Consider the following 14,202-nt stretch of genomic DNA (forward strand, 5'->3'; position numbering starts at 1 on the left):
TTAATGAAAGGCAGCAAGAAGGCAAAGTAGGGTAAAAACAGCATGTGCTTGTCTACGATTTTTATAAATTAGATTGAATCATTCAATGTTAGAATCTGCTATTTCACTAATCTTAATAACATTAATAAATATCTGAAAAAAAAGATATTTCCTAAAAGAATAATTATCATGAACAGTTCTAACGATAAATGACTCATTTTATATATTTTATTGGCATAAAATAAGTGCGAAAGGAGAAGTTGCAATACTGAAATAGAGAGAAATAAAAAACAATAAAAACTTACCATAGGTTTAAAAACATGACTGTTTCTTTGTGATGCTGATTGTCCACCGGATCCTCCACTACCGCCTCCACCAATAAGAGGTTGATGATTAGAGGGTGGTGTCGAAACTTTATGAGGTTGTCGTGGATCATCTCTAGGTGTTGGAGGTAATGGCCGAGATGGTGGTTGTGGGTCTGGAACTACTATACAGCGCAAAATAAATATGTAACATTTAAGAAATCCGATTCGTTGTTAGAATTAATAACAACTTTATATCAACAGCAATTTTATATATAAAATGTATTATATATAAAATGTATATACTCAGGCTAAAAATAATTAATTAATGATATATTATTAAACGCACCGATTAATCTGTGTGGAATGGCAGGTCGTGCAGGTGGTCCTGGCTCTGGTATATCTCTTTGAGCTCTGCTACTGGGTTTTTCTTTAGCAGCAGGTGGTTGAGGATTTACTTCTTGAGTTAAAGTTCTACCTTCCTGAATTTGCTGGAAATTCCTACGCAATGTATCACCACCAGGTGCTTGAACAATGGATGATGCTTCACCAGCTAATGCTGGTTCATCTTCTTCATTCTCACTACCACTATACCGATAATCGTCTCTTTCTATATAATAAAATATAAATAAAAAAGTATTATTAAAAATTTTGCTTATAAATAACTTCTTAAAATATTTTTCAATAGATTTTTTTTTACCTTTCTCTTGTTTACGCTTTTTACAGCGATCAATATGATCTTTAAGTTGTATCCTAACTTGTCTTTCCGTTGGTTGGTCCCGAATAAATGGATGTTTAAGGAGTTGTTCCGTATACGGCCTTTGATGATAATCTTTTACTAAAACCGTTTCAATAAAACCGTGGAATTTCTTCGCCCACTTTTTCGATTTGAGTCTTGGTGGTGGATTACGTGGGATCAGAAATAAAGCCTTTTGTGTGAATTAAGCATAATCAATAAAATTAAATTTCACCCTTTTAAAACAGAATAGTAATATACAATAATTGTGAAGGATATTTATATTTATTTCAGATACTTACCCGCATTGGATGAAGATCGCAAAGTGGAGGTTGTGATTCAGCCATTTCTAAAGCGGTAATTCCCAATGACCAAAGATCACTTCTGTTATCATATGTAGCATCAGGATTTTCATCACAGGCTATTACTTCTGGAGCCATCCAATATGGCGTTCCAATAAATGTATTTCTCCTACCTATTGTCCGATCTAATTGTGCACTAACGCCAAAATCAACTACGGTATAATGAGATTAATATTAAAACATAGTTTTAAAAATATATAAATTAAAAATATATATAAAATAAAAATAAAAATATATATATATTAAATTGAAATATTAATTATTATTATTTTAATAAAGATTTTAATATTTAATAGGCATTGAAAACACACCAAGTTTAACTTCAGCATTATCGGTTAATAGAACATTTTGCCCTTTAATATCCCTGTGTATAACTTTATTGCTGTGAAGATAACTAAGTCCTCTCAATATTTCCCGCGATATATACGCAATCCATTCCTCCTTTAAACTCTGGCCTTTAGTTGACTTGACCAGATCTGTAACGGAGCCAGCTCCGCAATATTCCATAACCAACCACAACTGATCATCTTTTCCTGGTGATGACTTCTTCACGAAGGCACCGTAATACGTTGCTATATTTCTGTGATTCGAATACTGTAACATATGATAAAATATAAACAATTTCATCTTGTTCTTTTTCCACTTCTATTTAAAGCCAACAATATTCAATACTCACCCTTTTTAATACATTAATTTCTAATTTGATTTCTTCCTCTTCATCCTAAAACAAATAATAATAAAAATTGATTAATTTTCAATATAAATAATTCAGAATTATCTTAATCATTCTTATTATTAATCATTTTATAATAGTTAGTTAAGAATTATATTAGTTGTTTTTATTAATTTTTGAAGCTCTATAAAAATATATCTGTAAAAATATTTCTATGATATATATATATATATTTGTGTGAAACTTTTATAATTACAAAAATTAAATTGTTTGTAATATAAAAAATAAATTGAAATTACATAATCAAACGTATTTATTGTCTTCCAAGAAACAATCATCATAAGGCCAAAAACCTTATTATTATTTTCCAACCGCAACCAGATAATAAAACAATTGTCACTTGTGAATTAAATTATTACTTAGTATACAAGCAGCAACCTTGAATAACCTTGAACCACTTGAAATGGCCCTGAACCACCTTGAACGACACTGAACTACTTCAAATAGCCTTGAACGACCTTGAAAGACCAACATATTCTAGGTCAATGAATTCTTCTTGGAATGGTTAGGCGCATAGCTAAATGAAAGCATATAATCTATTGAAAAGTCAAAGGTCGTTTTAAAATTTCAAAGGCATATATTAGATAAAATTTATATAGATTGCAAGATATTCTTCTCAAAATAGAATAATTTTGATAAGAAAATTATTGATTCTTTGATTAAATTTTTATATTTAAATATATTTTGAACATTTTTATTTTCAAAAATTTACAAAATAAATTATCATTAATTACCATTACATATGTCAATTTTATCATTTTTATTAAATCGATTAAAATCAATATATTACACAATTATATTAATCTGTTGCAACAAACAGATATATCTAATTAGATTAGATATCCATCTAATGTCGCAAAATAATAAATTATCTAAAATACAAAAAGAACGAATCAGAAAATGGATAAAAAAATGAATGATTATCCCAATTAACAAAGAACAAATATCCGAATCATGAAAAAAGAAAATTCCTAAGCATTTATATCAATGTTTCCCAACTTGTTTCAAGTTACGATTTCTTTTTGTAATATTCAAATAATTTACGACCCCCTTTTCTTTCATACAAAGTAAGAAAAATCGAGAGGATCACCTTGATATTTCTGTAAAATATAGTAATGCATATATTATTATATTTCTACTAAAATTAGTAACTACTAAAAATTGTTAATTAAAAAAAAAAGAAATACTTTTTAACATATTCAGAGATCATGACTCACAAATTTGGGAACCATTGGATTTATGACATTGAGTTATGGGATTTTAAGAATCCTTACTGATGAGTGCATTGGTAGGATGAGAAACGCTTTCTTTTTTTTCCTTTTCCGATTTTCCATAACTTAACTTCATTTACAAGCATCGTAGCCAGGTCAACTATAACCTGAAAGCCTGAGTCACCCTACCTTACGTGTTCACTCAGATTACATCCCTCTTTTTCATAAATATAAAGAGAAATATGATTTCGTAGAAGATAATCGATGATCAGATTAGATAATGAAAAGAATTCCTCTTCATTGAAATAATCTGAAATGAATTAAGTACAAAATTAAAAAAATTTTACTATATCTTGTATTGTATTGAATTAGCAAATCTGCAAAAGGTCGTTTATTAATAACTAATTATAAATATTAATAACTAATAACTAATTTATTAAAATAAAATGAAAAGATGTATTTATAATGATTACATATAAATCTGTTAAATAAATTAATTTGACTAACCACAAAGGAATTTGTCATGATAATCTAGCCGCGTGAAAATAATAGATAAAAAGAATTTTGAATAATTTTAACTAGAAATTAATATTATATTTATTAATATTCTAATCTTTTTTTTTATCTGACAAGATAATATAAATAGAAATATTTGCAAACAAAAATGGAAACAAATGCAAACAAATTCAATAATTAATATTGAATGGAATAATAAAATTTATGTATATTTAATGATAAATTAAGAATACAATAAAAAAAATTGAACATAAGAAATCTCATTTAAAACAACTCAACTCTCTGCAAACTTTCTTTCTCTCTCTTTTAACTTTACTCTCATTTCCAACTCTTTCTCAACTGACTAGTGCACGCATTCTTCGCAATCATTTATCCTTGCATTCTCGCACATTCTCTCCTCCTCTATTTCTCTGTTTCCCTCATTCAATGCAACTATTTCTAAAAAACACGTTCTAAAATACATTGATTTAAAAGTTGATATATTATCGTCGATCCTTTGTTTACAATAATCAGAATACGATAATCATATTGTTCTTTGTATTTAAGAGATTAATAAGTAATTCACAAAAATTTTCATACATCCTATAAAAAGATTATTTTTATTAAAAATTTATATTTTATTCATGTTTATACATAGTCATGATATACTTATTTATTAATTTTATATAACGCAATAATAAATTAATTCTTAGCATATTATATACAAATCTTGCAAATTACATAGAATTTTATTTCAATTTTTATATGGAATATATCAAGATTTTTGTGGATAATTAATAAACCAAATATTTATCATTTATTAATCATAGTCATCTTTATGGTTTTTGAATGACTTTAATGTTGTTAAATTCTTAAGCTAAATCCATCAATTATGATGTGATTCATTTACAATAAACTTTTATAATAAAGAAGAAAGTCGATGAGATTATCAAAACTGGAACATTTATCAGATAAGGAATTGCAATGAAAATAGATAAATATTATTATCTTGTTCACATCCGTTCTAGAAAATAATAATAACAAGAATAATGACAAAGATACACGTATGATCTCACCAATTTTTAAAACTTAATTAAATGATTAATCATAATAAAAAATATAAATAGTGATACATAGACTTGTAAGAAGTGTGGTGATGCATGAAATATATAGCTATTATTATACAATTACTATGACCTACCGTTGCAGAAAACTTGAACAAAAGAAAGAAAGCGAAATGAAGCGTGCGAATGGATCTAATTAATTAGATATATGTTCTTTTATTTTATTTTAAGTAACGTTAATTATAATGTCGTATCATGGTGGCCAGAATTTTTATAAAATTCTAATAAATTGTTTGATTTAATATAATCAATATTTATAATTTCTCATGAGGAAAAGCATTCAAGGATGCAGCAATTTGATGAAATTTTTGAAGAAGATAGTTTTAGTAAAAAAGTATTTTTTATCTATGATGATTTATATCTAGATATACTTCTCTTTTTTTAATATTCAAATGGCTTTCTCTTTCTCTTTCTCCTACATATAACAAAAAAAATTTAAAAAAGAGTACAAAATCATCAACTAAAAATGTTATTCTTTAAAAAACAACTCTCTAGAAGAGGATTCTGATTGAGGATTCTAAATCTATCAATGATCTATAGGGTTAGAGATATAATTATATTTTAATGAAAATTACTTACTTCTGTGACGTCCATAACTTTAATGGCTGCCAATTGACCAGTTTTGGTATGTCGACCCTGAAATAAAATAAAAAATTGAATTACATATAATTTATCCTTATAATTAAAATGAATAAAAAGCATTCTTCGTTTACATTCTAGGAAATATCATCCATTTAATTCATTTATCTTTTTCTAATTTTTATTTTTGTCAACTCAATTTAACTAATATTTCATATCACTTTCTCTTTCTGTAAATTTTCTTCAATATCGTGTTAATTCGATCAACAAATATCTATCTGCATTCCCAACTCCGCCCCCGTACCTTCATCGTACCCCGTAAATTACCTCTTATCGCGAGTTATAGATACATATTTCAGAATAGAACTCGAAATAGCGGACGAATTCGAATTAACGATGCCTCTACGACGCGCCAATGCCTAAAATATATTCTCTAAAATATCAACAAGAAACATAGCAAAATTTCCATTGAGATTTGCATCATCCTCGATTACAAGCCGCTTTTATGCTTTTAAACAGAATTGGGGGCCGTGTAACAGGAGGGGATCCATCGTGATCGTATCAATGAAGAAAATACATGTGAAGTAAGATAAACAATGTGAATAACGAAAAATCGTGAAAAGTTTCGCAATATAATAAACGGAGAGAAGAAACGAAGAGATCGGAAGTATACGTGCGAATATGTACGATTAATTAATTTTAAAAATGGAAAAAAATGGAATAAAAAGTGAGAGTATAAAAGAGATAGGAATAATCTACAATTTATACGAAAATATACCGTGAAATATTATTTTCCTATATGATTAAATTTTTATTAACGTTTCGTGCAAATATTGAATAAAACTGGATGGAATTATCAGAAGAAGTAATTAAGATTTTTTTTCTTTTTTAATAATAATTTAATAAAAATGCGATTCGTTTTCGAAGCGGAAGAAAAAAAAATGCATTCTTCGATGAATAATGACATCTAAAGAAAAAGAAATCGAAGAAATCATTATTATTCGATAATTTGCTTTACTATTTTTATCGACACGTAAGTTTTGAAGTGAAACGCTTCGTTGGAAAATAAAGATATACACAACACGATATTTACTTTTTGCAGCCATTGTATATCTGATGAAGAATGAGGCACTGGAAACAAGTCACATTCATTGCAAAAATTATGTTAAATTCGTATCTCATTTAAGAAGAAAACTATGGGAACAAAAAGAGCTACAGCAATATGTTCCCACACGGAATCGACAAAGAATTTCATCCTTATGAATGAGGAGAAACATTTCCTTTTAATGTGCCAGTAATTACCTACTATAATACGATCGAAAATATTAGAAACTAATTTAATTTACTTACAATATAAATAAGAAGTCTTTGTCCATAATTTTTTTTTCAACAAATATTCAATAATCATTAATATATCCGCATAAAAAGAAGAAAATGAAAATATAAATCAAATGTAAAAAAAAAAAATAAGAAAAATGAAATGTCGTATGAAAATAATTTGAAAGTATACCCATTATTAAAGAAAATTCATTTTCAAACGGTAATTTTTATTTTTAAAATGAGATAAAATAAATGACCTTAAAAAAGGTAAAAAAAAAAAAATCGATATTTTATTTTAGTAACATATAAAAGATAAAATTTACATTATCATATTATACGAAATATTCGCATTATTATAATCATTATTTTTATATCATTAAATAATAAATGAACGGATGGAAATGAATTTTTAATTTTTTATATAAAATACTATGTAAAATCGTATTAAAACAAATTCAAGCATGTGATTTTAATGACCTTCAAATTCATACAAGGTCAAAAATAAATAAAATAATTTGAATATTTCATTCCATACCATTGCATTTAGTCGTACAAATGTATTTCATATTGATAAGACCACATTGCACCTTCATTGTGATTGGCAAGAATACGTTTCTTAGATCTATGAATCACATTTTTCACGCCTTCTGCTAATTTTATCTCGAATATCGGTGGATACGCTTTGTAAATCATTTTGATCTCTAGACTAGGTATATCATAAATAATATTTTTAATACATTAAGGCCCAAATGTTGTAATTTTTTTATAAATTTTTATAATACATTTGTAATAATAATAATAATAATAGTAATAGTAATAATAATAATTATAATAACAATAATAATAATAATAACAGTATAATCTATTGATGAAATTGAATTATATGATATTTATCTATATTATATTATATATAAATAAAATTATTTTATTTATACATTATATAAATTTTTAAAGATTATATGAGATTCTTAATAATATGACTTTACATAGTGATTTTCCTAATATTTGTTAACTGATTATTCTATAAAAGACATAAATAATCGAGTACAAATTGACAACAGAGCGTTTAATCGTTTGTACTCATGCGCGTGGCTGTTTCATTCGTTCTATGTCGTCATCAATAGTAGGTCATCGCACTCTTCCTCATTCCCCCTTGTTCTTTATCATCGTACACATATACGAAAAATAAGAATCATAATATTGTCCTCGTGTTAATATATAAGAATAAAAAATTAATTTTTGACCAACACGATTAGTTATGTCATAATAATCAAATTAAAGATGTATCATTCTACTTATTATAAGTTTTGCATAAAATAAACAACCAAATTCAATTCATATCAGTACACTATAAAAATGTTAATTAATATATATGATAACTTAAAATATGAAAAAATTTTATACGTAGAGTAACATCATTATTGCTGGAATTCTCCTTGTTTTTTATATTGTAATATTACTGATACATTTTTTTGTATCCTTTTAATTAAAATTTACTTTTCATTGCATCATTTCTTTTTTTTTTTTTTTTTTTTTCAATTAAATATTTCATCAAAGATAAATTCGAATGAATTTTTTGAAATAAATAATTATCTTCTTTGACTGATTAGTTAAAATTTGTGACTCTTTTTTTCACAAAATTGAAAATACTAATATATATTTTTATATGATTTATGCATTTAAATTCTCATACAAATTTCATACAAAAATATCAGAAAATTGTAAAAATATTTTTTTATTGAACAATAATTTATTATTGATAAATTAAAATAACAATTATTTATTATTTTTAAATTCTTAGTATGATACTTAATATATTTACATAATATATGCATATAAATAAAAATTATTCTATGAATTACATGTGAAGAAAATTGATCAAGAAAAAAATTTAGATATAACAGCTTTTTTCTCTAGCGTTTTTTATTAAAATCTTTATTAATTAATATTATTAATTAATATTAATATTAATTTATATAGTATCTTTGATCAATTTTTTAGATATTTTTCATAGATTTTTAACATTTATCCATTACTTATTGGAAATAAATATAAAATTAAAACAAAATTTTCCTTGACTTTAAATTTAGTAATAATTTAGTATAATTATTAGTATAATTTAGTAATAAATTTTGTAAAAAATTATAATAATAGGAAGAGAAATAATGTTAAAATATATAGAACATTAACATTCTTTTATTTTGAAAAAATTTATGTATATAAATATTCTTCTAGCTTAAAAAAAAGAAAGAAGAATATATTTATATGAAACAATGATAACTAAGGTTAATATTTCAATTGTAGTACTTGAAAACTTATCAAAGCTAAAAATCGATATATAAACGAAACATACATATGATAGCAGAAAAAACTATATCAAAAGTAAACAAAACATCCAATTGAAACATGAAAAAATCGAAAAATTAAAAAAAAAAATCAAAAAAATAAAAATCAGAAAAACAATTATATATCTATCTACAAATTATCCAGAAAGAGATTCTGAAAAATGCATTAAAAAAATTTAATTGTCAACAATACCAAAATAACAATACACAAGGATTGACTAATGGATTGATTAAATGAAATAAATAATAATTTTTCTTCATTTCTTTTTATTTGATAAATATTTTAATACTTCTTAATAATATAATTTAATAATATAATTTTTTTTTTTACTTATTACATTTAATTATTCTACTTAAAAATATTTGTACTATAGCATCAATATAAATTTTTTGATTCTAACAAATAAATATCAAATAATATCAAAAAAATTATGAATGGTAGTTTATAAATATTTTTGATGTGTATAAAAATAAATAAAATTAAAAATTATGAATAAATATAATACAAACAGAGAAGAAAATTAACATATAATATTCAAAGATTTGAATACTGGTTTATCAATAACTGAATATTCTTACTGAGATAAATTATTAGCTAATATTTATATACATTACCAATATAATTATTTTAAAATAATAAAATAAAATTCTTTTTTATAAAATAAAAATCTAAAGTTACACTTTTTAAAATTATAAGCAATTTAAATGTTACGATATGAAATTAAGATTTAAACAAACATGATTGTTATATAATTAAATTTATTGTATTATTATATTTATATAATTAAATTTATTGAAGTGTATATTTAATTATTTGATTATTGATATTATATTTGATTATTACATATGATTATTACTTTATTAATATTTTTTTTTCATTCTTTTATTTACAATTATATATATACATATATATACATATATATATATAAATTTTTTATTATTTATTATATAAATTGCTTGTAATTTTTATATATATATAATATTTTTTATATAATATATGTATATAATATATAACATGTTTAAATTTTTTAATATACTTACTTTATAAACTTGACCATAAGTTCCATTTCCAACAACTTCAATTAATTCGAAGATACCTGCAGGTTCCTATAACATAATATATGCACATATTTTTGTTAAAAATATATTTCAGAATATATAATATATAAAATATTATATATAAAATAAATAAAAAATTAAAAAGAATTAAATATATTTAAGTAAATATAACAATTTTTAATAATATTCTGTTCCAATATTAATAAGTAATTTATCATAAAAATAAAATTATAGGGTATAATTAAATATTTCTTAATTTAAAAATATATTTATTAAAAGACATCAAATATAAAATCAGATATAAAATATTGTTTATTTTATTATATTATATTGTTTATTATTGTTTTATTATTGTATTTTATTATTGTATATTTTGTATATTGTATATTATTGTATATTTATTTAATTGGTATATGAAAATATATTGATATTCACCCGCAATATATATCGTGTATGTCATTCATGATATCATAATATGATAAAAAAAAAATATATTTAAAATAACAAATTCATAATCATAATTATATATTTAAATATAATATAATATTAAATATAATTATATATTTAATTATATTATTATTTTAAATAGAAATTAAATATTATCTTTTCATAATAGTGTTCGATTTAATTTTTTGATAATTATATAAAACAGAAGTAAATGAGATATAAAAATATTGTAAATAAAATAACTTTGAATTTTTTCAATTTGACAAATAAGAAATATCATTTTTGAAAAATTTAAAAAAATTATTTTTTCATTTCTTTCTTTATATTATACTATTACCAAGAAATAATAATCATCGTTTATTCTTATGAGGTTAATTATGATGTCTTTGTGTTTATATAGGATATAAAAAGTAATTTTTATGTCTTTCTAACAATAGTTGCTTTTAAATATTAGATCTATATTTGATAAATAAAATACATTAAAAACTCTTACATACTTTCAAAGCATTCAGATCAATGTCGTCGAGCGAACAGTTGACGCTCGGTGCCAAATTATGCGCCATCTTGATACGCCACTTGCGCTCCTTATGAGATATCTTTCCTACTTAAACTCAGCAAATCCACCGTCTATCCTCTTTTCTATTCTTCCCGTTATTGTTCTTATTTTGACTTTCAATTTAAGCCATATAAAAATTTAAAAATATAAAAAGAAAAAATTATTCGTTGCACTTACACTAACACAAAACACTAGGATCACTAATAGAAATTTTTATTAAAATAATTCACCGGCAAACTTGTTAAAAGAATATTTTTATGAAAATTTAATCGAGTACGATCCAGAGAGAAAGGAAATACACGTAGAGCAATGGCACATGGCGTATGAATAAATTCTAACGATCAACGAAGAAACAGTCTACCAATCAAATTAGAAAATAATAAACCTCCATCACGTTCTTTCTGAATTTTTCATAAAATATAAATGTCAATAATGGCAAGTAACACGGTCACAGCGCTAAGCGCTGGATTATCGTATCGTCATAACGGATGCGGCACAACCGAGCCGAGCCCAAACACCACGGCAGCGGCCGTTCTACGTCCTGTCGTACTGCTTGCTGCACGCCTCTATTCTCCCTCCTTTGCACCCTCTTACTATCTTTTTCATTCTTAGGCGTGCGCATACATGCTTTTCTGTTCTCTCTTCTTAATACTGACAATGTTTTCACCGTCTTTGTTTTCGTGTGCTATGTGATTGTACATCACTACTCTTTTTGACGTCATCCACCACGCTAAACTATAATGGCGGCAAGTACTTCCCTTCCTAATATTCTTATCATAAAATAAAATTAATCAAAAAATAAATTTGTTGACATTTTATTTTATTCCTATTTCTCAATTATATTCAATGAATATGATTTATCTTCATGATATCACGTATTTCATGAAATTTTTTTTATATAAATTAAGTGAAATATTTAAACAATTAAAAAAAATGATGTTTAATATTTTCGTTAATAATTAATGTTTAATACAATTTAAATAAACACTCCAATATATTTAAAATAATATATGTTATATGTTATAAATAATAAATATATGTTATAAAAAGAATATGTTTATTACAATATATTTCTTTTTGTAACATTTCTTTTAAAAACAATTTCATATTATTTCAGAAAATATAAGATTTTGATATAATGATAACAGTATACTTACATATAATTTTGTAATTTAGTTATAACTATACACAAAATAAAATGAATATTATTTTACAGTATAATTACAATTTATCATTTATATCTATTATAACATTATAAATAAGAATTAACATATATTTACTATATGTACAATATAAAATATAGCAATATGATATTTTTAATTAGAGATCTTAATTAAAATTCAATTAAATCAATTTAGAATTATTTTCATAATAATTAATATCACAAAAAATAAAAGTTTAAATTTCAAAAAATTCAGAAATTTCACAAAATGCAAATTATGTTTCCATAAATTTTGTTTAAAAATATTTTTTAAAAATATTCAACACAAAGCAGCTAATTTTCGTACTGTGTTTAAATCTCGAACAAGCATTTGAACTGTTTGTTTAGTTCGAGGTTGAACATCCGAGGTAGATGAATCTTCAGGATCCATGGCTTCTAAAGCTAAAAAAATATATTAAATATTAAATAATTTTTTTTATAATATATAACGAAATTGAACGAAATTTACCAACCACAAATTTCTGCCTCAATGTATGTTAATTTTGCATCTATATGTTTTTGAAAATGTTCTATATGTTCTAATAATCGCATTCGGCATTCTCCTGGATCAATTGGCGCTTCTGGTTGTGGTATAAAAGGTTGTAACGGTGTTGACATTTCATGTTCATTTTCTTCCTCATGCATGTCATTTGCTAATGTATTTGAGATAAATACATTATTTTCAGATAAATTTGATTGATTGGTTAATAAATCTAAATGTGAAAAATAAATACTATTTTTCAATTATAAATAAAGATTTAAGATTTTTTTTCTATTTTTACCTGTATTTGTTTTAATTTCTGAAGATATTGAATTTTTATATTTGGTTTCAATAGTATCATTTTTTGTAAGTGCATCAAGAAGAATATGACTCTTATTTTGATGTACAAAGTCTTCTTTTTTACCAGTATTTTTAGACTCATCTGAAGTTATATTATCTTCTTCTAATATCTTCATTAATTCTGAATCTGAAGCTATTGATTTTTCATCATGATCATCTTTTAAACTGAATTTCGTTTCGGTTTTTATTTCGATTCGATGAGAACTTTCACTTGTAGTATCTGTACAATCTTTTCCTGATTTTATAATTTCCATAATTGGTACTGGTGTCATATTTGGTTTTAATACTTCAATTTTCTCCCAATTTTTAGCCCAAAGATACAATTTTGGATGATCTTTTTTTCTTATTATATAAATTTTATTATAATTAATAATTTTGTTATAATTATAATTTATTACAATTATAATTAATAATTTTTTTAATTTGATATGTATATTGCAATACATAATTATATAATACTTACTGAGCTACATTAATTTTCACTCTTAAACTGTGCAAAACTTGTTGTATTTGTAAAAGTGCTGCAACTAAATCATAAGAACGCTTTAACATAGCTGTTCTTTCATTAACTCGATGCTGATTTTTTGTTCGATTAGATAACGTTGGTAGTTTTCCCTCTTTTATCCAATCTTGATCATGAAAATATCTTTTGGATAACCGTTGTCTATATGGATTGCGACAAATAAAACAAACATATTTTTCAGGTACATCTTTCTCTTTTTCTATTGCATTACAATGACCATGTTGCCAACATAAACAAAGATCACACTGTATCATTAAACCATCTTCTTCCATAAATCCACAAGTACAATTTATTATTTCTTCTCTACGAAGTTGTTCCACTTTTACCATTTCACCATTAATCATCATCATAACACCATCATTATCTATAAAAATTTGTTTTTCATTACA

General features: G+C 24.0%; 2 protein-coding genes and 1 long non-coding RNA gene across 25 annotated transcripts in view; all 3 read right to left on the reverse strand.

Annotated features, from left to right (window-relative positions):
• LOC102678720 (TRAF2 and NCK-interacting protein kinase) overlaps positions 1 to 11,918 on the reverse strand; it is a 29,477-nt gene extending 17,559 nt beyond the window's left edge. For 6 of the 15 annotated variants that reach the window (XM_006616799.2, XM_006616792.2, XM_006616797.2 and 3 more), the window contains exons 1-9: positions 11,190 to 11,911; positions 10,228 to 10,293; positions 5,522 to 5,578; positions 2,056 to 2,100; positions 1,691 to 1,973; positions 1,320 to 1,531; positions 982 to 1,210; positions 631 to 891; positions 285 to 466 (exon numbers count right to left, since the gene is read on the reverse strand). In XM_006616799.2, coding sequence (XP_006616862.1) covers positions 285 to 466; positions 631 to 891; positions 982 to 1,210; positions 1,320 to 1,531; positions 1,691 to 1,973; positions 2,056 to 2,100; positions 5,522 to 5,578; positions 10,228 to 10,293; positions 11,190 to 11,255 — 1,401 coding nt within the window. In that variant the 5' untranslated portion in view covers positions 11,256 to 11,911. Of the gene's footprint in view, positions 1 to 284; positions 467 to 630; positions 892 to 981; positions 1,211 to 1,319; positions 1,532 to 1,690; positions 1,974 to 2,055; positions 2,101 to 5,521; positions 5,579 to 10,227; positions 10,294 to 11,189 lie in introns of all 15 variants that reach the window. The other 9 variants (XM_006616800.2, XM_031510972.1, XM_031510971.1 and 6 more) reach the window with 5 other exon arrangements.
• LOC116185752 lies at positions 3,430 to 4,409 on the reverse strand. The gene is made up of 2 exons (XR_004150658.1): positions 4,119 to 4,409; positions 3,430 to 3,633 (listed from the first exon to the last, which is right to left on the reverse strand). It is a non-coding gene; the product is annotated as an uncharacterized LOC116185752 (long non-coding RNA).
• A 719-nt stretch (positions 11,919 to 12,637) lies between the features above and the next one.
• Positions 12,638 to 14,202, reverse strand: part of LOC102677932 (PHD finger protein 20) — a 9,966-nt gene continuing 8,401 nt past the window's right edge. For 5 of the 9 annotated variants that reach the window (XM_006616785.2, XM_006616784.2, XM_006616782.2 and 2 more), the window contains 4 exons: positions 13,754 to 14,177; positions 13,232 to 13,632; positions 12,923 to 13,162; positions 12,723 to 12,851 (listed from right to left, as the gene is read on the reverse strand). In XM_006616785.2, the coding sequence (XP_006616848.1) occupies positions 12,730 to 12,851; positions 12,923 to 13,162; positions 13,232 to 13,632; positions 13,754 to 14,177 (1,187 nt within the window). In that variant the 3' untranslated portion in view covers positions 12,723 to 12,729. Of the gene's footprint in view, positions 12,852 to 12,918; positions 13,183 to 13,231; positions 13,633 to 13,749; positions 14,178 to 14,202 lie in introns of those variants that run through there. The other 4 variants (XM_031510976.1, XM_006616787.2, XM_031510977.1 and 1 more) reach the window with 4 other exon arrangements.

This window comes from Apis dorsata, unplaced genomic scaffold (genome assembly GCF_000469605.1).
Source record: "Apis dorsata unplaced genomic scaffold, Apis dorsata 1.3 scaffold_270, whole genome shotgun sequence".
Taxonomy (NCBI): domain Eukaryota; kingdom Metazoa; phylum Arthropoda; class Insecta; order Hymenoptera; family Apidae; genus Apis; species Apis dorsata.